Source organism: Miscanthus floridulus, chromosome 6 (assembly GCF_019320115.1).
Source record: "Miscanthus floridulus cultivar M001 chromosome 6, ASM1932011v1, whole genome shotgun sequence".
Lineage (NCBI taxonomy): Eukaryota > Viridiplantae > Streptophyta > Magnoliopsida > Poales > Poaceae > Miscanthus > Miscanthus floridulus.
In genome coordinates this window covers 135,024,048-135,047,714 of record NC_089585.1, presented here as the reverse complement: position 1 = coordinate 135,047,714, position 23,667 = coordinate 135,024,048, and the positions used below count along the sequence as shown (strand labels likewise).

General features: G+C 45.9%; 2 protein-coding genes and 1 pseudogene across 2 annotated transcripts; 1 reads left to right on the top strand and 2 right to left on the bottom strand.

Moving 5' to 3' along the window:
• Positions 1–1,920: 1,920 nt before the first annotated feature.
• Positions 1,921–2,606, bottom strand: LOC136459740 (uncharacterized). Its single transcript, XM_066459580.1, has one exon. The coding sequence runs from the start codon at positions 2,520–2,522 to the stop codon at positions 2,280–2,282; it is 243 nt and encodes an 80-aa protein (XP_066315677.1). The 5' UTR covers positions 2,523–2,606; the 3' UTR covers positions 1,921–2,279.
• A 2,595-nt stretch (positions 2,607–5,201) lies between these two features.
• On the bottom strand, positions 5,202–11,637 carry LOC136457046 (sucrose-phosphate synthase-like). Its single transcript, XM_066457088.1, is given in 13 exon segments — positions 5,202–5,777; positions 5,889–6,016; positions 6,111–7,058; positions 7,156–7,218; positions 7,327–7,380; positions 7,454–7,630; positions 7,845–7,934; positions 7,936–7,977; positions 8,074–8,205; positions 8,333–9,025; positions 9,123–9,186; positions 9,417–9,649; positions 10,703–11,637. Coding segments are annotated over 13 exon segments (3,246 nt in total). The 5' UTR covers positions 11,036–11,637; the 3' UTR covers positions 5,202–5,488.
• A 3,356-nt stretch (positions 11,638–14,993) lies between these two features.
• LOC136459739 (uncharacterized) lies at positions 14,994–17,524 on the top strand (annotated as a pseudogene).
• Positions 17,525–23,667: the final 6,143 nt, after the last annotated feature.

Genomic DNA, 23,667 nt, shown 5'->3' with positions numbered 1-23,667 from the left:
TAGTACCCAAGGAGCCTCACAGGTACTATCAAAGATAGTTTATTTAAATACATAGGCTCCATAAACTAACGATCATAAAGAATTATAAGTAATCGTGCGTATCATATACTTGCAGGGTACGAGCCATACGCACCGTCGACGCGACCATACCGACGTTGGCTACACTCACAATGTGTTGCCAACAAATCCGAAGAGACTGAGGCGTTCGAGGGATCCTTATACTCCTGGGTCTTAGTTTGTTAGGTCAAACGAATATTGGTGTCCGAAACTTGCGGGGTTATTTGGTTATGTTATGTCAAACTTATGTCAAAACAATGAAAATTTTATGTGGCAGCTTGTCAACTTGCGCACGGACTTCATTTATTTGTTTCATATTCGTTTCTTTGCGTCGCGGCAGCACTGCCGGCGAGATTAAGTACCAACTAGTTCAGGAACCGATAGTCCCGGCGTATCTCGACGCCGGTGGTAATTTTTCATAATCGATTAGTTAAATTGGTGGTTAACCGTATTATGAAAGACGGAAAACAAATCATTGGCTTATCAAATTCTCTATTCGGCGGTGAAAAAAATTCAACAAAAGACAGAAACAAATCTACTATTGATTTTACGTCAAGCAATACTTAGAATAACTCTCACTATCGGCGCGACGTGTTCGGATTAAACCGTTCAAGTACCATCGGCTGGGCGGCGGGCGCGGCGGCCAGGCGGGCTTGCTGCTCGGGCAGGCGGGACTGGGCGCGGTATTTATTCGGCTCTGCCACGCCACGGATCAGGGCGCGGCACTGCCGCGCCAAGGTCGGTGGCGCGGCAAGAGCTGCCACGTCAACGGTCACCGAAACCGGTCGTCGCCACGTCAGACCGCTGCCGCGCCACCATGCATGGCGCGGCACAGGCATTTGACCGCGCCAGGGTAATAAGCGCAGTCAAAAGTGTTAGTTTTAAAAAAAACTTGCAGTGTTAGATTTAAAATTAGTTATCAAAAAGTGTTAAAATTAAAAAAAAAATTCTCAACTAGTAATATGCAGATCTTATGAGTGATTAAGGAGGTCTTTCTCAAGCCAACACAAAGGCAAATTGAATAAGAACGAGCCGATAGGTACACAAGTTCTCGAAAAAGATCAAATGTTAGGTTGCAACTTCCAATGCGGTTGGACCAAGAGATTGGAACTTGTTTTCTGTTTTGGAGGTCGAAAGTTCTAATATGGTTGATAGATTCAACCCGAAATCAGATCTTTTTCATCGGATTTGTAGCTTGGAACTTACAACCTCCAGTTTGAACACTCAACCTCAAGTTAAAACTTTTATGCAGAGAAAGACAACAGCAAAAGTACAAAGAAATGTAAAAACAAATCAAACAACCACCAAATAAAAATATAAGATGTCACCATGAATTTCAAGAATTTGTAGAAAATATGAAAAAAAACAAGAACTTAGACAAGGCTAAAAAAATTGAAGTGCCTGTGAGGAGATTTGTTGCAAGATGGCTCAAGGTATGTTCTCACACACCCTAGTTCATAATCAATCCAAGAAATCGAAAATGCAGCCAGCCACAGGAAATGAAAAATATCTAATTTAAGAAAAAAGTCCCAAAAATTCAGGAACTTTGCAGTCTAGAAGAGGAGAACCAAACAAGTAACTTGCACATGTATTAGTAATTCTTATACTATAACATTATTGATCGTCGAAAAAAATATATTATAACATTATATTTCACTTTACCTTGATTTTATTTTCATTCCTTTGTAACCGAAGGGTACTGGCTACTTGCAAAGCCTAAATGTTCTAATGTAACTAGAAACAGATAGTTATGATGAAAACAATATGGTTAGCATTTCTAGCGATGCTATTTGTATGAGTCGTCTTGTTAGTTTTTTTAATGAATAGTTTTAAGAAAGAAGTTAGTAAGAGTACAACATAACACGCGCAAACCAAACGGACCCTACTAGAGATTGGAATCCAAGAATAGAAGTTAGCATGAGTCGTCTTGCTAGTCTATTCTTAATAATAGACTTACACACAAGACCAACTGGTGCCGTCACATGCGTACATGCATTTGAAAACAAGATTAATCAAAAGAAAGAAAAACACCGAACCCAACACAAGCACAAATCAAGAAAGAAACAAGGGAATTTGACAGCCGCGCGGCAACTACGCCGATCGAGCTCCGGCCGACGTTGTCCCACGGTCGCATGTAGATATAGTAGTACGGTAACGCTGCGTGGTGAGAGGCGAGGCATGTGGCCGGCAGGCATGGGTGTGGATCATCGTGCGCGCGACGATCAGACGCCCTTGCCGCGGGTCTTCTTCTCGCTGTCGCCGGCGTTCATGCTGAAGCTGCTGAGAGTGCGGCCGCCGGAGTTGTAGTTTCTGTTGTTGCTGTTGAAGCTGAAGCTAGTCGTTTTCAGGCCGGGGGCGGCGCTCTCGGTGGCGTCGACGGGCGCCGCGTGCTGGCTCAGCAGCAGCAGCCCCAGCAGGGCCACGCCCAGCAGCGTCATGCGCAGCTCGCCGGACTTGGACGCCATGGACCTCTGCGGACGCGAGCTCGGATTTGGCAGGATTGGGAGTCTTCGGTTTATTCGGATGGATCGTGGCTTTGTTATGGTGGAGATGGTGGATGTTCTTGGAGGCTTTTATAGCGGGGGAGGGGGCGCCAGAGCGGTGGAGGGGAGAGGTCTCCGGGGCAGCGTCCGTTCTGCAGCGGTGTCGCTCAAGAGCAGGCCAATGTTGTGTGTTGCCTGCTAAATTTGGTTTGAGCTTTGAAGGGTCTTGTTGCTCCGGACCGGCGAGGTTATTCTTGGAATTCTGAAACGAACGGTTTGGAGAATCTCACATTCAGAACTACTAGTATTTGCATTGCATGCTTGGGTGGGTTTTTAGAACCTTTTAGTTTCTTTGCTTCTGGAATTTGTTATCGCAATTGTCATGTCTGAACTTCAAAACTCCATTTTCACATCTGTATAACTATACTGTCAGAAATCAGTGATACCTTTTTTTTATGAAACTAATCAGTGAGATACCTAGGGCACTGACTTTTGTTTTTTCTCTGTGGAGCAATCATATATACATCGACATGACAGTATGACACTGCTTTCAGAAGACCAATGCCTGTTCTGATTTTAAGAATGGGAACACAGATTGATAAGGCTATAGTAACTTCGTATACTACCGGTTGACCACGCAAATAGCATGGTAGCTAGTTTTAACCGCCCATGCAAATTGTATGGGTAGCTAGTTTTTCTTTTTCACTGTAACATTAGTGTTCCTTTTTGAGTTAAATGCATCAGCGGTCCTCGGACTTTGTAAGTGTGTGTCACATAGGTCCATGAACTTGAAAAATATATTTCTGGATCCCTAAACTTGTTAAGCGGTGCACCGCAGACCCGTGTCAGCCATGTGCACATTTTTTGCTGACGAGGCATGTTAGCATGGCATTTACTTTTTAATTAACCCCTTACATTTATTTTTCTCAATTTTCTCATTAAAAAAGACCATTACTTCTCATCTCTCATGCCCCACGTCCTCCCGCCGCGCCTCTGAGAAGAACGCTTCGGGTTGGACGCCACCACCTCGCGCGCCAGCGCCTAGGCGTCTCCGTCGTCATCGGCTCACCGGAGTCCGGCGACCAGGCCACAGCCACCTTGGCGCGCACGTTCCATGCATGGCGCCCACTAGCATGCCACATCGAGCAAAAAGATGTCTATGTGGCTCGCATGGGTCTACGGTGCACCGCTTAACAAGTTTAGGGACTCAGAAATGCATTTCCCAAGTACATGTACCTATGTGGCACACACTAGTTCGAGGGTTGCTGGTGCATTTAACTCTTTTTTTTAATTGGATATGTTTCAAATAGTTTTGTCATATGTTGGATTGTAACTTTGCTCTCTCCATGCACAAGCACTACATTCATACCATCAATAAATTCCTTGAATTGAAACCATTGTTTTCCTTTTCTTCTGTTTCTTTTTCCTCACTCATATCCCTGGTTGTACAATTTTTTGCCAAGACCAAATTGAGGTAGCTTTCGAGTCCATCCTTGATGAGCTTCATTTCTCAATAAAACCACTACCAGGTTTCTCACAAATTATTTAGTTTCTTCGCCATGTTGTAAATTGTAAATTTAAATTTGGATCATCTCCCCCTAATTAAAACAACGTCATATATTCGTTGTAATATTACTCATGTTCATTGTAGTCACTGGCTAGCCGCGACATCATGCCAACATCCATCAGTGTCTCAAACCTTCCAAACAAGCTGTAAAACATCAATGACACGAATGTGCTACTGATTTTAGGTCTGCTGCCTATGTCATTTTATAGTTTTGTTGTGATGCTGACAGCAATCTTGTGATTTCTTTTCACTTGCGATCAGCTTCTTTATTTTGGAAAGGACGGCGAAAGCTTTAGCGCAATTTTTATTAGACGATGGCGTGATCAGCTTCTCACAAAGAAAAAAAAAAGATGAAAATGTCCGTTACGTTGTTCATGACTCACGAACTTGCCAGCCACGCATGTGCATCATGGAATCGATGGACCAATTGTCCAATTGATGTGACATATCAATAGCCGATATGGTATTCATGGTTTCAGCATAATCTCGGCGACCTTTGGTCATCCTTGATCGCATGGCACCTTTGAAAGGATAGTAACAATCGTGTTTTTCGGCGATGCTCTCTCCAATCAGTCACTTTGGCACAATTGATTATATTTTACCCTTTCTTTGATAATGAAAATCAACTCACATGACTTGCTAAGAGTTTAGCAAAGGTTTGTCCCGTACATTCTAGTTCTAGGACGGAAATCAAAAGGGAAAAAGGGGTGCCAAAGGGACTACTACAAAACATAGTTCTACTCTGAATTGCGACTTGTATCAGGGTTCAAAATTTTGGTGCAATTTCGCAAATTTTGGTAATTTCAAGGGTGGCTGAAAGATAAATCCAAAGTTTCCTATTTTTTCTCGATCACTAATGCACGTGCTTTATTGTAATAGCTTTAATAATATTTTCTATTGTTTATGTTACATATTCTTCTACTCAATATATGTGTTGTTTAGATATAAAAATTTAGAAATCATACCTTTTGCTGATGTCCTAAACAAAATTGATGAAATTTCACTGAATCTCGGGAATAACCGACAAATTCAAACATCAAAAGTGAAACCCTGACTTTTACTGCTACCAAGTAAACTAAAGGTTTTTTTTTCTAAAAAAAAATGTATACCTAGCTGAAACTACTTGAGAAATACACAACATACAATCTTGAATGCTCGGGCTATATCTCACAATGACAGTCGTATATTATTAACACTGTTCACAGTCGTGAGCTACCAGTAGAATTAGCAGTGTCCTAGTTATTTGTCACTGCAATATATACACCCGCGGTACTGTTCACAAGTTATTTATGTAGTAGTGAAGAAAAAGGACAAAATGAGTCTGCCTTTTGAGTTATGAACAACAAGGATATATTAGAGATCAGCCTTCCCAGCAGCAAATTCACATGCCGCTGGAAGTCTTGGAGACCTGCTTCAGAGCCCGCATGATCTCATCGGCCTTCAGCTCACCACTCGTGTACGCAGCCAAGGGGGTCTCAGACGGGACGACGTCGTCCCTCTTGTAGCTTCCTGGGCTCCTCAGCAGCGCTTCCGAACCCTTCTCGGTGACACCCCGGACGATCACAGTCTTGTGTAACCCAGATAGCATCTCCTCTAGATCGGTGTCGCCATGTTCCCCAGTGATCAGATACATGTTCCCCACAGATAGGCCCCAGCGCACGAAAAGGTACCTGAAATTGATTTTTGTTTGTTTGTTACAGATTGGCAGGAAGGTTAATTATAGCATTTGTTGTCAGAAATTCCACGAGAGCATCGAGCTAGATTCTGTAGCATGTTCTTACCTGAGTGTCTGTGACCTTGATGCTAGCAGAGGGACAACCTGAAGTCTTGTCGCGTTCCTGCAGTACATAATGTGGCACCGGAGACCACGCATCCTCAGCCTCTCCCTCATCTCATCGACCGTTTTCACCTAACCAGACAAATAGAATTCAGATTCATACAGCAACCGGTTATAAGTAGGCATTAAGTATACGCATTAAGTGTAAATTAAAGAATTTACCAACCTTTTTAGGATCTTTGACGAGGAACGCGAAGCAGTGTGCATTACTGGACGCCACGTCCATCTCGACAGCGTCGTCTGAACCGTCCTGACTGGCCATGAGCTTCGCTATGGTCTGTCTCGCGCCGTCATGGGACCAGCGGTGGCTGATGTGCATCAGATAGTCCTGGTCTGGGCGCAGCTTTCCTTCAGCGTCGATGCAGTTCGCCGTGCCAGGATAGTACACCTCGCTGCCACTGCCACAGATGAGGGCATCGAAGTCGGTCGCTTGGATCTTGCCGAGCTGCAGAAGCTGGAGTGTCTCGGACAACGGCATGGCAGTCGACAGCGCGAACCCTGAGATCTTGGACATCTGGGAGTCCGACCGGACTGCTCTGAAAACTTCCTGGATCACCTGCAGCATCTTCTTGCTAGCACGGCCATCGTCTTGGTAGCAGTCCACAGCTATGACGAACAGGCGCCGGCGCCGGCGCAGGAGTGGGTACTTGTTCATGGTGCTGCCTGTGGCCTCGGCTGCATTCTTGGCACCGTCTCCGACCGAGGACATGGACGGCGGAAGCGCTGACGACTGCTTGATCTTGTTCATGATCTTCTGCACCTGATCCTGCGGGTCCGACGACAGTGGGTCGTTAGTGTTCAGCGAGCTCTTCTCACCATCGATGGACAGACGGAGTGATAGGTCCTGAGCGTCCATGGAATCCTCCAGGAATTCCTCCTCATCAGCTCCGGCATCTTCCGGTGTGTCCTTCAGCCACCTCGGGTTCCTTAACCGGCACCCAGCCACCCTGGTGAGGTAAGTGCGGCAGTGCTCCGGCCATGAGTAGAGGTGGATGTTGCGCAGCCCGTTTCTCCGGCATTCCTGCCACAGGTTCTTGTCTGCTACAAGCTTCAGCAGTGCATCAGCGATGGCGTTCTGGTCGTGTGGGTCAACGAGCAGTCCATTGTTCAGTGCCTGCCAATATGATGCACGCACACAATTATCCACTGTTTTCACAAGTGAATTGCAGTGGGTTTCTCACACATTGAATGTTCAAAATATGGTTTCTCACAGTTGTAATGTCGACTGGACCACCATTCTTGGTAGCGACTATTGGAAGTCCGTGTGCCGCAGCCTGAAAGCCACACATTTTTCATAGTGAAATTTAGAAAAGGCTATAGCTGATAATGTAATTTTTTAAAAGGCTATAGCTGATAGGTAGAGAACTGAAGAAGAAGCTGACCTCGATCAGGGTGAGACCGAACGGCTCAACGAGAGCAGGGTTGATGAAGACGCCCTGCAGGGAGCAATCAGTTATGGTTGAGTGTGAGTTGTCAAAGCTCAATGAAGGGTGGTGGTAAGCACCAGACCTTCATTTTGGCCGCGAGGCGGTAGATCTCCGGGACATCAGCCTGATTGTGATGCTTAGGGAACGCCACACTTCCATACAGATCATACTTGTCAATCAACTTCAGAACTGTGGTGAGGACACTGGCATTCCCAGCAGACATATCGTCGATGTCATCTCTGTTCCCCATGATCAGAGTCTGAAACAGAGGAAAATTACATTACATGGAATACATGCAGATACTGTAATGATGTTCAGAATCAGAAATTTTCATATAGGTCTGTTAGAGAAAAGAACAGATATTCATGCATTGTGATCATGATAGAAGATAGCACTGTTATTTGACCATACAAATTACAAAACATTTGCAACGATGAAATTTATGAGTATACTTCAGATTAACTGTTTCTTACAAGGTTTGCAAGTTCCCTGAGTGGGCGGCACTCTCCAAACGCTTTGACAAGGGTAGTGATGTTCTTCTTCGGATCTGGCCTTGACAACGCGAAGGATCATCGGCTTGTGAGGATTGGTTAGGAACCGCATCACCTGCGACAAAGTTGACATGTAGCGACCTAAAGACTTGTGATACCTGTGAAGGCAGTTGTTGTAGGTCTTCAAAGGAATTTGGGATCAAGCACCAACCTCAGCCCAAATTGGGGGCATTGACTTGGGTGAGGCACCCTCCAAACCAACTATATCATCTTTGCTGTCACCATCCCCATCAATGTCTTCAGGAACCACAACATTGCTGAAGTCCATTCCTGGAGGAATCACCTGCCAACAAAGTTCTCTAATCAACACAGATACAGATCAAATGGATGACAATTTTTTTTAACTTCATGATTCAGATGTTGAACAGTACTTACTACTTGGTATCGACAACAGAGATTTGAATACTTACCACCATCCTAGGCATGAAACGACCATGGCAGCTAACCCCACGCCTAGCCCGAGCCCTCAACACTTTCTCAAGCTTGACGTCAAATCCATCGTACAATCCCCACTGTTCATCAATCTCCTGCCTTGTGCTCGTGATGACAAGCTCTGACGCATCCAGGGCCAGCTCCTCACCCTCGATACGCCTCATGATCTTGTAGGTTGAATCTATCTCCTCCTTGGACATGCGCCCTTGCTTCAGCAGTTGCTCCAACTTGTTCCTCCCAAGTGAGTGACCAGTGAGCACCATGGGCACATTCAGCGCACCGGAAAGGAGAACAGCAACATCTCCAGCATCGGCATAGTGTCCATGTATCACGTAAGGCAGTACTGGCCTGCCATTTCCAACCTGCTCTCCGAGAGCCTTGGACATGTTCAGGATATGCGCAAGAGCTCCATCGACAAACTCTTGGAGGTAAGGCCACAGCGCTTCCTTCTTGAGGTATTTATCCCGTGGCCCACACGGTATGCGCACAATGTAGGCTCCAGCACTCTCGCCCATCCCCTCTCCATCGTTGGAACCGGAGCATAACATCTCCGTTGGCTCACCATAGCTCCAGTCCACGTCGGGAGATGACACTTGACGAGTGAAGAGGTCCACCCTGTACACTCCAGGCATCATTGACATCGCTCTTGCAAGTTCGACAACATATTTCACCTGTGAGATTCAAACATCAGTCGCACTCAACCATGAAAACTTGATGCGGCATAAGGAACTTCTCCCAAATAATTAATAAATGACCAATGGTGTTTACCTGGCCACCGGTGTCAGAATCACGACCTAGTTCCATGTTTTCGCCACGAACAAGACCATGCACACTGCCAGTCAACAGAGGAACAGCTTGTGAAACTCCGGAGATTTAACTATACAATTTTTTAATTTTCTTAAAAAAAACTACACAATTTTTGAAGAAAGAAGAAATACCAATTTTTCTACTCCTAGGATGTGCAAAGAGCAAAGAAAACAAAGGCTAGAGACATTTCGTTACCAGATATATTCTTTATTAGCACTTTAGCACTACATAAGAACAATGTGCAAATGGGTAGACCTGATGAGCACAATGTAAAGCTTCTTCTCCTTATTGTCGTCAGACCAGACGGTCAGGTCAGAGACGTTCCTCTGGAACTTCTTCTTGGCTGTCTCAACTGGCGCAAGCTCGCCGAGGGTGTCCCCTTTCTCGCCTTCCGACAAATCCTCGGCCAGGTCCTCCGTCGCCTCACGGCGCACCTGCTCCTGTTCCTTCCTGCGTGCCGAGATTCTCTGGATGCCCTCCAGTTCCAGCTGCTCATAACAAAATTCAGAAGCATCAGCAAAGGGAGAATCTCAGCACGAACATGCGCAATTCTCTGTTGTCACGGACAAAACTGTGAATCCTACCAGGTCCAGTTCAGTGTTCTATTAAAAAAAAGGTGAAGTCGTTCTATTAAAAAAAAAGGTGAGCAAAGCAAACTAAAACCGTGAGTGAAGTACTGTATATGTATACCGTGTCTGCCTTGACTTGACAGGTGGACGGGTGGTACAAGTACATGCTAGAATGACTGAATGAGAGATACCTTTATATGATGACTGAATGAGAGATACCTTTATATGAACAACACTGCAGATCAACTAAAGTTTCTTTTTAGATCATTAGATGTGACATCTCAGTTAAGTGTGCGGTTCTGAATTCTGAAAGCACCACAACCAACCATGCATGCCTGATCTATCATCACTTCATCATCAGGCTTAAACATCAATAAAAAACAAGTTCATAATTCATGAAGCTAACGATTAGAATATCTATTCTATTCGATGCGCAGTGTGCGTTTCATTAATCAAGAATCTCCGTCCAGCAAACAGAAAACACTAAAAATCAAGGATCGCTCATGCAGCGTGCGCTTCATTAATCGTGCATCTCCGTCCAGCAAACAGAAAACACTAAAAACAACAAGAATCGCTCATGCAGTGCGCGCTTCATTAATCATGCATCTCAATCCAGCAGACAGAAAACACAAAAAAAAAAAAAAAAAAAATCTCGAACATGCCATTAGCACGGTATTCATTAAGCAGAAGAGAGTTTTACAAATTAAAGCTGGGACGGTAATTTGTGATTACCGAGCCAAACACTGTGAGAGAGATCACACAGTTGTGATTTAAAATACTTAGGGACAAACACCAGCAGGCCGCCAACTAACGGGAAGCAAATCATAGAAGGCGTACGTAAGAGAAAGAAAAATAGGAATCAGAGATTGAACTGAAACAAAACACAAATTCGGAGACGTGCGAGATTATTATTAACAAACAAAACAAAGCAGCGAGAGATTAAACGAGAAAGAGGCGAGGCGAAATCCAGACCTGCTTCTTCTTGCGCGCGAGGTGCCAGATCCGCCAGCACATGTTCTCGAGCCTGGTGCTGCGCTCGCGGGCGTTGCGTGTGGCGACGACCTTGATCCACGTCCGGTGGAGGTCGCTCTCGTCGACGCCCTTGACCACCTCCTCGACGAAGTAGTGCGAGGGGTTGAAGTTCATGTGCGGGCCGCGGGGGCTCGCCGCCTTCGTCGGCGACGCCCCCGCCACCGGCGACCTAGGGTCCCCGCCGCCGCCTCCTCCTCCTCCCCCTCCCCCAGCCGAGGTACGGCTGTCGAGGATCGCCTCCAGATAGCCATTGATCCACTCGTTCCCCGCCATCGGATCCCCCGACTTCTCCTCTTCCGCTCGGCCTCTACCTCTCAGATCGCTCGCTCGCTAAGCATTAACCCAGGCGCCCACGCTTCTCCTACCCCCGCCCGCTTTTCGCCTCGCGCGTGACTCCTTCCTGGGCGTTGCTTGGTTTCCTGCTTTGGCCCGGCAGCGAGAAAGCGCGCCCGTCCCGGCGTGGCCACTGGCGGGCTACGACTGTTAACTGGAACCGATCAAGAGAGAGAGGGAGGACGGCCAGGCTCCAGGCAGGGGAAAAGGCGCGCGCGCACGCACCACGCGTCACCGCGGCATCGGAGGAGAATTTGAGAAAGAAGAAGGGAAAGGATCATGCCGTGCATGCGGTTGCAGCGGCGGCCGCAGTTGTAGGGGCCTTCCGTTGCCACGGACGGAGCAGGGAGGAGGTGCGGGGGGATGAGAAAGCCGCGGCCCTGGCGAAACGTGGACCCATGCATGCAGCCTGCGGCTCCGGCTGGCCGCCGAAGGCCGAACGCATGTCCTGGCGGCAGTGACGCGATCCATACCCTGTGTGCACGACTGCACGGCATAGTATATCCACGGACGGACCATGGGCATCGCGTGTCGTGGCGTCGCGTGTGGCACGTACTCCGTAGCCGTAGAGGAGTAGTGTGTGTGTCAGTGTGTGTGTATTGGTGTGGACGACACGGCGGCGCGTTTATTTGGCCCGTTGCGGGTGGGGACAAACAGCTCGCCGTCGCGGCGCGCCATCTTGCGCCGGCGCGTCGCGCTCCGCCCTTGTCCAATGCTCTGCGCTGTCGCCGGAATATTCGCCGCATATATATTCCGGTCGGTACATTTTTTTCTGCGACAGGATCTCTCATCCTCACACAGCAAATACTGACCTGTACTTATCGGTACCACTGTATTGTACATGTTCCTGCGTACAGCCGTACAGGGAGAGAAGTATATACTGTGAGGTCGTATACGACGGCACTACAACATATTGCTGGTACGTGGTCCCAGCTTGCTGCGTGCATGGGCTAAGAGCCCAGGACGCGCAAACCTTGGGTGCCATATACACACACGCAAGCCTCCAATTTCCGACCGAATAGTCAGCTGGGCCAATACCCGAAGCGGTCGAGACATCTTTTACTGGGCCTGCATAGTCCAACTTCTCCCGGTCCCAAATCATGGCCCGTCGAGTCAAACAAGGGCCATCGCAGTCAATGTGAAAAGGCTACACGATGGTGTGAAAGCATGTGCCGTTTCTTCCTCTTCTTAGAGTCAAAAATCTACCGGCCATTAGGTATTCTAATAAAGTACTACGGTAATACGTGTCCTAATCGCATAACGTCTATGCAAATCACAAATGACATGGCCGTCCATGTGGCACCAACTCGAATAAGCAGCACAGTGCATTCAGCCTTTCACATTGGTTGTCACTGTCAGCACTGGATGGCTCTGGTCCAACAGAGCATACGAGACACCTGTCTTACGTCTAAGAGCTCATGCTTCCATTAACCAAGCTAGTTAGGAGTGTTTACTTGAGTTATCATGGTAGTTTCTGAGCTAGGCTAAGTGACGTGGGTTTGTCACCATGGCTAGTGATTAGTGTATCGACGTTATCAATTCTGGCGGTTTGCACTCAAGTCGTAAGGGGTTCATCCTGGTTCGGGCTTCGAAGCCCTATATATGTTCAACAATGAGTTTATTGTGTTAAAATGCTCAAGCGAGTTCTTACAACAAGAGAGAAAGAGAGGTGGCAGGGGAGCATTGAGCTAGTTTTGATCTAGAGTCTTTGGGATTCGCCCCTCCCCCAGCTCTATAGGAGCCCTGCCCCTGCCTTATATCTACGGAGGGCGAGGTGTACAAGAGTTGGGTATCGTAGCTTCCTTAGGCTACTAAGGAAGTTCTAATGTTTCACATTCTTGATCTTGGAGTCATTAGGGGCATCTGATGCTCCTCCTTTCGTGGTCGTGGCCAACAGTCCGAAAACGTCTCTTGCATCGCCTACTGGGATCAGGAGCGAGCGACCAGGGACAGATGATACTGTTGTGTCCGTCCCCAGTCCGTCTTCCCATTGGCGTTCATCGTATGCCAATAGAGAAGAGCCTTCCCAGGAGAGACTAACATAGGGTCATGCGCCTCTTTCTCCTCCTTGGTGCCAACAGGTCGTGAGCTTCAGCTCTCGTGTTATGTCCTGCCATGGTCGTGATCCCTCATCCAGAGTGGCCAACAATGCCTTGCGGGGATGAGGAAACAACGCCCTGCTAGGACCGTGAGCTATACTGAGGGCCTGGCAAAAGATTCCCAACATGGCCACAAGAAAAGGGTTGGTCAAGACGATGGGGTATGGGCCTACCGCTGACAAGCCACCTTTGGTCACTCCCAAGCGTCGGCACCAGGCCCCTAAGAAAACATGGGTCAAGCTCCTCAAGAGCCCTAGGGATTCCCGAGCGAGGGACGTGTCCGCCGATCCGACCAAAGACGTCCTTCATGACCAAAGACCAAAGTCGACCAATGTGCATGATCATCAGAAAAAAAAAGTCTATACGCAAGTTCGGCTTTTTTTCAATTAGACTAGTAGCAGCGTAGAAGTACACGGTATCTGGTTGTTAACCGTTTCGATACTAAAATCTGAAAACAATGAAACTGGCCTAGGAATCTGGTAAAGCCATCAAACATTTACACCATATTCTCAGGACACACGCATCGAAAGAAAAACTTATTTTCATGGACGTTTACATCATATTTGCAGGACACGCGCATAGTAGGCGGAAAAACTTTTCTTCGCCAAAGTTTATGTACTTTGTGGCTTCTTACACCAGAGGGCGGAGCCTAGATAAACAACCAAGAGTCTATGTGCCGAGCCTCTCCAACGCAAAACCATTGGTTGTGAGCCGAGCCTATTCAGGCATCCAACGCCAAACCGAATGGTTGTTCAACTGACATATTAGATCCTGGACCCACATGTCACTCACACGGAAAGGACCGTTCGTTTGGCGCGTAGGCGCTGACATCACCGTTTCGCCATTGACCACCGCGTCGTTCACACTGTGAGCTGTGAGGCTGTGACGCTCAAGCGAAGGGGGGCCCATTCCGGCTGCGCCGAGTGCACGGATCATGGTGGACACGGCGCAGGGCCCCGCGTGACAGCCATCCCTGACGCTACTGCCCGCGTCCGGTTTCCTATTTATAAATGGCGAAATGCTCGGCGGTCAGACGAAAAAAAAGAACAGACTCAGCTGGCAACCAGCCAACCACAGACCCTAGACGCTCCTCCGACCCAGACAACAAGCCCGATTCTTCCTGGTACTCTTCGATTCCCAGCTTGCTATTCCTGTATCCTCCTGTATGCGTTGGGATTTTTCGCAATTTTTCTGAATTTTTTGGGGGTCGGATGGAGGTGGGCGGCGAATAAATACTGGAATCGTGCCCGATTTGGGGGGTTTTGGACGATTTCTGGGCGGAATACAAGGCTTTGGGGTGGAATTCCGGGGATCTCTGTCGACCCAGATGGTTAGGGGTTGGGGAATTGGGGAAAGCGGTAGAAAGGTGCGATTTTTTAGCCCCTTTTGGTTGAAGCGGAGCCTGAGGCTTTAGGAAGGCATTTGGACGTACTAATTCTTTTCAAAAAGACTAGATTTCCAGATTCTGTTTCGTTGATTGGAATCGGTCTTATGGAGAGGGTACGCAGATGATTCTTCCTAGAGTTCTTGCATCTCGTCAGGCGTAGTTCATCTCGGTTGTGTATCCATAAGTGCTTTGTATACCATTCCTGTAGAAAAGTTGGGTAAAGCATGTTTCCATTGTTCAAGAATGTTGTTCTATGTTATTAAATCATGTAAGATCGATTTTACCATGGAGTCTCGAGAACAATATTGTTTATTTCCTCATTCTGTTTCGAAAGCTGTTGGGATTGTGCTTTTAATCATTGCTGAAGTTTTGCTAATATACATTGTTTTAATTGACTTTGCGCAAACCAGTATCTTTTACTCAGCATGAACTCCCATGGTGCCGGATGGCGGACTCCGAAAAGGCGGCGGACTATGACTAAGTCTCATTCGCGGCTTTTGGACCTCAATTGCCCCCCATGCTGAAGGGGCTGGTGAGGGGGCTCTACCTTTCAACAGCATGCCTGTATCGCACAGCGAGGCTTCAAGCAGTATGCCTGTGCAGCACATCCAGGCTTCGAGCAGTACGCCACCGGCTACTGATGAGCCTCGCATTGGCATGCATAGTTGCCCCATCGATGTGGAAGCCATCGATGATGATGTTGTTATCTATTCTTCAAGATCACTCCCTCGAGTATGTACCTGTGCATTGTTCTAGTGCCTATCTGTAGATTTGCATATTATTTTGGTCTGCTTTAGTTTCTTATATGACCATTCAAGATGGAAAACTGATTATCTGGTTGTTTGCCTTCGTGTCTCAGGCAAGACAACAGTCGACCAGGACAGCAGTTGTGATAATAGATGATGATTCTGAAACAAACCCAGAACCAGCAGGTTTGATGTTATCGCCAGCATGAATTTTAGAAACCTGCATTCAGCCATTCATTTTTATGCAGCAATCTAGTTGTTTTGTATGGAAACTCATGGTTCTTACTTCTTATTCCATCTTGCACATAGTAATTTATAGTTTTGCTCTGTTGGACTGCCCTGCTCTTCATTCCCCAGTAGTTGTGATGTTTTCCCTGCACTTTAAAGGAGGTAGCATCATAATGTAGGTCACTGTTTCTTACAGTTTAGCTTGCTAAGCATAAAAATTTATGTGATATGTGTGTTAGTGCTTCACAATGTAGCGCTATTTATTTATTTTTACCGTGGCTAGTTGTTAGCTGCCCATGTAACAACATAATCTTATTGATGTGGCTGGTATTGCCAAAGGGCGTCTAGCTCAAACGGTTAGGTGACCCAGCGGCACTCCTCAGGTCCTGGGTTCGACTCCCCGTGGGAGCGAATTTCAGGCTGAGATTAAAAAAATCCCCTCGTCCGTCCCCATAACCAAAGCACTTGGGGGGGGGCACCGGCCCAATTCTCACTTGGGCGACGGAAAGCCACCGTGTAAGGGTGGGGCCGGGGTTTCGGGGGTTTTCTCGGCCGGGTGAGAAGGTCCTTCTTCTTATTTGTAATGCTGCGGGGGTAGTCTTAACCCCCCCGGTCGAGTTTTTTTTTTATGTGGCTGGTATTGTCCACATGGTTTATTTAGCAAGCTAGCAGTAATATCAGAGATCACTAATGTCTTTCAATGTACTGAATTGAAATCATGGTTTCAAAGGCAACTGGGCATCCAGGCGAGTGCTAGGTCTACCTGGACGGCGCCTAGGCGACAAGGTGCTACTGTTCCCCAAGGCGAGCTGGGTACGCCTGGATGCCTAGGTGACGCCTTTGAAGCAGGGATTGAAATTGAAACACTGGTTGGCATACTGACTTGAGAGTTGTTCCACTGGAAGGTTAATAGCATGGGCGTGTGCACACATGTCTATGTCGTGTTAGCAGTGTTGGATATCAATGTTATGGTTTTTCCCTGGTTTCAGTTGGTTTAGGCTGCCTTGTAAGTTTTAATTGTTGTTTACCTGATCATTTGCACACATGACAAGTGTTTAGGTAATATAATCGTAGCCTTAGTGATGCATTTCCTTTTAAATAAGTGTTAAATATCACCTTGTAAATTTTTGTTCTTAATTTTGCTCAAGTATGCCTAGCATGTAGGAATGGAATCTAAGAGACTCACGTACTTGTCTTTCTGGGTGGATGTTGCATTCTTTCTAGGTGATGCTCTTGATGAGCATGTGAACACACTGCTATCTCTGGGCATAAACCGTAGGCACGAGCCTCTGAGAGCAACCAATGCCCGCCCTGTAATAAGTATAGTGGACACACCAGAAGTCAACACCTTCAAGGTAAGAACTCTCTGGTGTCCTTGAGCAATATAAGGTCAGTAAATATCAACTCTGTAATGCCCACTTAAATGATTCTTCATACCAATGTTGATCTAGGCACCCCCTGAACCTGTGAAGGAGGTCCCGAAGGAACCAAAGTTCAGCTGCCCAATCTGCATGAACGAGCTAACGGAAGCGGCGTCCACCGTGTGCGGCCACATTTTCTGCCAGAAGTGCATCAAGGCTGCCATTCAGGCCCAGAAGAAGTGCCCTACCTGCCGGAGGAAGCTTACTCCAACCCAGCAGCACCGGGTGTACCTCCCATTGACTGAGTAGCCCAGTGCAGTCATTTTGCTACAAGTTCTGCGGCGCCTGACCTTTTTCATCCCATCGTGGTCTTGTGGCGGGTGTATGTTGGAGGTATTTAGGGGCTTATCATTAGCATAGAGTATTACAGGGAATTAACAAGTGGTTTTGCCCTCGGCATTTAAGGCTGGATCATCAGTATATCCTAGCATCATCAGAATGTTGGTGTTTGTTTGTTAACTATGGTCGGTGCGGTGTCTTAACCTTCTGTCTGGGATGTGAATTGTGATGCAATGCGCAATGTGAACCGTGAAGTGGTATCTTTGATATTGGTGCTGTTTGCAGTCTCTGTAATACCGGCCGGATGCGCAGCGTGCAGGCCGTCCGTGGAAGGTCTGTCTCGACTCTCTGAAGTTTCAGCGGTATATTTGAGGCCCATGAAGTTTTGCAGTGGCCTGATGACCTGATCTGGAAGTTTTTGGGCTTAGGTTGTCAAGGCCAGACCAATTCCCATGGGCTGAGAGAGGGGCGTGCTTCCTTACAGAGAACAGATGGTACCCGGCTATCAGCCCGCCTTTCTGCTAGCACGACAAATCGAAATTAGCCAACAGTTTTATCAAAGCCGGTATTACTCGTTGGCCAACTTTTCCTGAGTCATGTGATTATGGTATATAATGATGGTGATGGCGATAATTGGTTCCTATTTATATTCACAGAGATACCTGCTAATAATTAGCTCATTATTAATTCCAAACGGGTTCAACTTATAGTCTAGCTAATTGTTAGTTGAATACTAGCCATGAGCTATCATACTAGCTGAACCAAACCAGCTAATATTAGCTATTAGTTAGCTAATAACTATTAACATCTAATGATATCTAAATCGGATCCTATTACCACTATTTTTTTAATAAAAAAATAGCTATGATGTTCCTGCAAAATTGCGGGGTGCTCCGCTTGTCCTCCTTTGGTCCGTTTGGAATACCATTTTTTTCTATTTTATGTGTGTTTTTTTCCTAAAATAAAATGATTTCTGTAAAATCCCTATACGATTCTTAATTTCTGTAAAGTTCTTGTATCCTAAAGGAGCCTATTTGCACCAAGGGTATTAAACGAACACGGCGAAAGCGAAAGGATTCTTTGGCACCACATTTGCTAGAACCACGGGTCGATCATCAAAACCAAAGCCGGGGCAGCAATCCTACAGGCAGAGCAACTGGGACGTAACGTTGTTCATGGATCAATCATCCGAGCAAGTCCAACACCGTCGTGTCAGCCGCTGAACCTCACCTCGCCTCGCTCGTACCCCGTGACGCTGCCCATTGGATCGGATCAAAGCGACCCTGGCGTGCCCGAGCAAGAGCAATACAACACCGGGACGCGTCTTCATCGGCGGGTGCCCGTCAGCTGCCGGTCCCGTCCAGTTCACCCAAAGCCGTCTCGGTGGGGTGGGGGGTGGGATAAGGGAAGCGGTGGCCCAAATGATGCCGACGTTGACGCCACCCACGCGGCCACCGAGCGAGCACGCAGCCGTCGCCTTTCTTCCTCCTCCTCCTCCTCCACCGGCCCATTTGCGTCAGCGCCGGGTAACGCCTGCCTCGTACGGGATTGCCAGTGGGTAAGGCCCTGTTTAGATCCCACCCAAAATTCAAAATTTTTCAAGATTCTCCGTCACATCAAATCTTGCGGCACATGCATGGAGCATTAAATATAGATAAAAAGAATAACTAATTGCACAGTTTGCCTGTAATTAGCGAGACGAATCTTTGCCTACACAAGTGTCGGTGCCAAAAGCAAAAATTTTCGCTAACGGGGCCTAGTGCGAAATTTTGGCTTTGGCTACTGTAGCCTTCATTTGCAAAAATGCCATTTGGCTATTAGGCTTAAAACCTCGTCCAATTTCCTCGTGTATTAGTTTTTTTGTTATATTAGTCTCCATCATATCAAGATATAAGAGATCTTGAAAATTTTTGGTTTTTTGCTGCCAAACGGGCATACGTGTTGCTGGCTCTCAGCCGAGATGTCCAATCCTCGCACGTCAATCAGTAGGGCGCCTGCATCGGTGCGCATTTCTAGCGAAACCAGAAGCCTTTGTGTATTTGTTTTTTTTCTCTCCTCTCAAAAAAGGAAGCACTTTGTGTTTTCTTGAGTGGTTTGGGCAGTGTTATTAGATTGCTCTGTTTTTTTATAAGATAAAGAAAAACAGGATGCTACTTTTGGGATTCAGAAAGTTTTTTTAGTTCAAAAAGGGCGATTTTTTTTTGTTTCGAAAGGTGTTGGTGCTTTTTCGATATGAATTATAAATTATTACGCTGAGAAACATCGATCATTACGTCCTTGTCATGTTATTAACTCCAGGATTAGCAATGCATGCATGTAGGATGACTGGACCTTTTTATACTTCAAAAAAAAAGGGACGACTGGACTTACCGGTGCGCGAGTCCCCTTTGGCTGCGTAGCAAGTCAAAGGGCACGGTATGTGGTATGTGCCGGCGCTAGCACGTCGTGTTGGAATGGTCCGGTCTCAAAACTACTAGGTACTAGTTATTAGGGCCCCTCACGGATGAAATCATTACGTTCTAGACCTTATTTTCTGAACCAAAGTGCCTACCCGAGAAACAAGGTCCAAAAAAAAACATAAACCAAAATATCTTCATCTTCATAATAAAAAAGCGGCAGTTTTTTATTTTATTTTATTCTTTTTCCAGCCCAGCTGAAAACAAAATCACCAGAGGATGTTGAGTTAGCTTAGTTCATCGAGACTCGAGAGAGTATATGTATGTATGTCCATGTCCAGATTCCAGACCAGCCATCTTCTCAATTATTATAATTATCAATTGTTAATTCTTAATTAATAATTAATATAGAATGCTACCTAGTTTTTTTTTCTGGATTGGTCCAAATCTTAAAAAAAAAAAGAATCTGGCTTGCCCCCAGCTATGTATGTGCTGCTCCAGTTCTCCTGAACGGCTTCCTAACCAAAGTTGCAGAATCGTCTCATTCTGGAACCGACGCGTTTCTGGCTTTCTGCTCTACCCTTTCTGCATGCATGCTACTGCCCTACCAGGCTACCACAACGTGAATCTGAATGTTTACCAAATGGAGCCGCCTGAGGGCTATCTATCCAGACTGGAAATCCTGGCACTGTCCCTGCCAGAACTAATTTCTCAGCTGTTCATTGCTGTCTAGTGATTTTATCTGTAAGTTTTTTATGGTTCCAGAGACTCGATTTCCATGATTCTGTCTGTTTTAAAAGGGAAGCTTGCAAAATTACTCTGATTTGACTTTTGTGCTGTCCACCTATGACACCAGCAGGAATGTTTCTCGCCCTGTTCGTTTGTGCTTGTTTGGCTGATAAGCCATGGTTGAAAGTATTGTTGGCTGATTTGGTGTGAGAGAAAAAATTGTTCGTTGGCTGAAAAAAGTACGACTTATAAACCAAACAAGCCCAAACAAACAGGACATCTATCCCTGAAAATTTTCTATATCAGCAAAATGAATAATTACAATTAATTATTCATTTTGCTGACGTAGACGTGTGCCTTATAATTTCTCTAGAAGCGGCGATTGACGGGGACATAACAGAATTTACATAGGACTGCAGTCATATATGAAACAAAAATTCCAACATACAGAAAATAAAGTTGATAGCTAGAGATGTGGAGCCCCGAGGCAGTTTTCTAGTCTTCGATGGAGACTGGAATGCTTTTCTTTTTGGTATTTTTCCATTCTACATGTCCTCAAGTTCATAGTGACCCCATCTCAGATTCTCAATGGTGGAGATAGCTTTCTGATCCGACTGGCTATGCATTTAATTTACCTATTCTAGCTTTTTTTATTATATTAGATAATGTAAAAAGATACTTGTTCTAGGTACAACTCAAAAAGATCACAACTTTGTGCTAGAGACATTTTTTTTTTCTAAAATGAAAAATAAAACATGTGCTTGAGTCCCTGAGGGGCCTCTACCTAATACTCACTCCCAATCAAATCACATGCATGCTTCTCACGATTCCTCGTTGACAAGTTTCTTATAATATAAATATCATTTCTCCTATATTTCAGATGTCTAAATTTTAAGTAGATTTCAAACAACACTCTTGTACTACCAACTAGTACAAGTAAATTGTTACTTTTCTTATTTGTTATTTATCTTTGTGTTATAACACATTAAATTTTTGTCCTTGTCTTCCTATAGAAATAATTATAAATTATTAATTGTCTTTGTGCCAACACAAATCAGATTTTGTCGCATTTGTGGTTTTGTCTAACGGTTTTTTTATTCTCTATACCAAAAAAATTGTGGATTGCGCCTACCGAATTGCAGTGAACGGAATCTACAATTTTAATATAAAATATATGCAATAACCGTCGCCTGAAAAGAAACTAAAATTCACGCACCTGAATTTTAGTAATATACTATATATATATATATATATATATATATATATATATATATATATATATATATATATATATAATTAACTGGTGTGATCACGTATCATCTGGAACTACCCTAAATATGCCCTTTTGTCCACTTATTAGTCCCCATAGAATATATTTAATCCCTTTATCTATTTTATTAATTGGGTGAGTTTACCTTCTTACAATTCTTTTTCTAAGTTGTATTTTAGTTTTACCCCTTTTATAGTTAATAGCATATACCCTTAACACAAAAATGTGTTACTAATTTCCGTGATTATTTTCATAGATGGGAACATCTAGTACGGATTTAAAAACTCGAGCTATGATGATACTAAAAAACATAAAAAGAATATCCAAATATTTCACTAATAAAACATGTAAATACTCTGTAGCATATTGTATGATGTTTTCTGTCACCCTATAACTGTTTAACATAAACAACGAGTATGTATGAGGAAAAGCTAAAAAAAGATTTCATTTTTAGCAGAAAAAGTGTTTTTCCTCAATATAGTATAATAACGTAGGAGACGTGTACCTTGTAAGCATGTGTTTGTTCATTAAACATTTTTATTACTCTCCTACAACTAAAAAGAACGAAACGTGGACATCTTTTGGTGCGACATTTGTTTTGGTTCGTCCGCCTGCCCACGCCTATGATCCCGCGGCGCCGACACGTGGGACTTCCTCCAAGCTTGCGATCCCACGAGTCCCCCAACCCTCGCCCCGACGCCTCTCCGGCCCGCGCCCCCCTCCTCCATCTCTCTATCCATCTCTCTCTCCCTCACTCCTCGTCCCAACCCCCGTGCCTCCGCCTCCGCCCGCACCGCCCGCGCCACCACGCCGTGGCTCCAGTTCGCGCCCCTCCCCTCCCACCTCCTCTTTCTCTCTCTCCCTCTCCCACGGCATGGCAGCACGGCGGGCGGGCTGGAGCGCCGCCTGCTCCTCACGCTGCGCGCAAGCGGTACGACGGTCGCCCCGGGGTGCGGTGCAGCGGCGCCACCGAGGCTCGGCCGTCGCCACTCGCCCCGCCCCCAGCGTGGCGCACCCGGCGTAGACCGCACAACCGCACGCCGCGGCGCTTGTGGGCAACGCCGGTGGCCGCGACCGCCGGCCGTCAGCCCCCCTGTGCGGCCTCCTGCACGCCGTTCACGTGGCTCCTCCTTCATCCGTCCGCTCGCTGGTTTGCTCCCTCCCTCTCTCTCACACGTGCTCTCTCTCTCCCCCTTCTTACTCTACGTGCGGTGAATCTGCCATGTGCGGTGCCATTGCTTTGCGATTTGGACGCAATCCAACAGGTCAAGGTCAATTTGACCCTAGATCTCCCACTTTTCCCTTGCCAATCTACATGGTTACTGCCTTACCGTAGATTTTTTTTGCGTTTGTCATCTGCTCGGATCAGTTGGATCTTGAGAATACCTACGTGTCGTGGCATATATCTCATGACATGACCATGTCAATGGTATTTGTTTGATTTCTTAGTACGCTGCAGTGCTCATGATTTTGCATGTCAATAATATTTGTTTGATTTTTTAGTATGCTACAGTGCTCATGATTTTGAGGACATCACTATGTCAATTGTATTTGTCTCGTATTTTAGTGCACTGTGGTGCTCATGATTTTGGTCATGTACAATGATGAGTACACTTTCCTCTTGCTGTTAGATTAATTTGAGGGAATAGGACAGTGCTGTGATGGATACACAATAAATCGTTAGTGTTTGGTGCAGTGATCATCTATTTGCCCCGTTAAAGCAAAGGTAACCTTCATCATGTTAATTCGGCCACATGACCCCCAATTCATTCAGGGTGTCCACGTCGCCCGCAATTGCTCTCCATGGTTGAGACCATGAGCATGAGCAATGTTGATTGTATTTTTTTCGTCTCTTCCTACCTGTTCAATGATAACTGAAGCGACGGTCCATTGGTTGGGTTGTTTGGTTCTGTTTTTTCGATGATTCCTTTTACGTCTCCCTGCTATGTTGATAGCTGACACAGTCACCATGACCACTGCTGATTCTATTTTTTGCACCTCTTTCTACCTCTTCCAT

Excerpts from the sequence above, each read along its gene's own strand:
- LOC136459740 (XM_066459580.1), bottom strand. The coding sequence starts at position 2,522 with ATGGCGTCCAAGTCCGGCGAGCTGCGCATGACGCTGCTGGGCGTGGCC.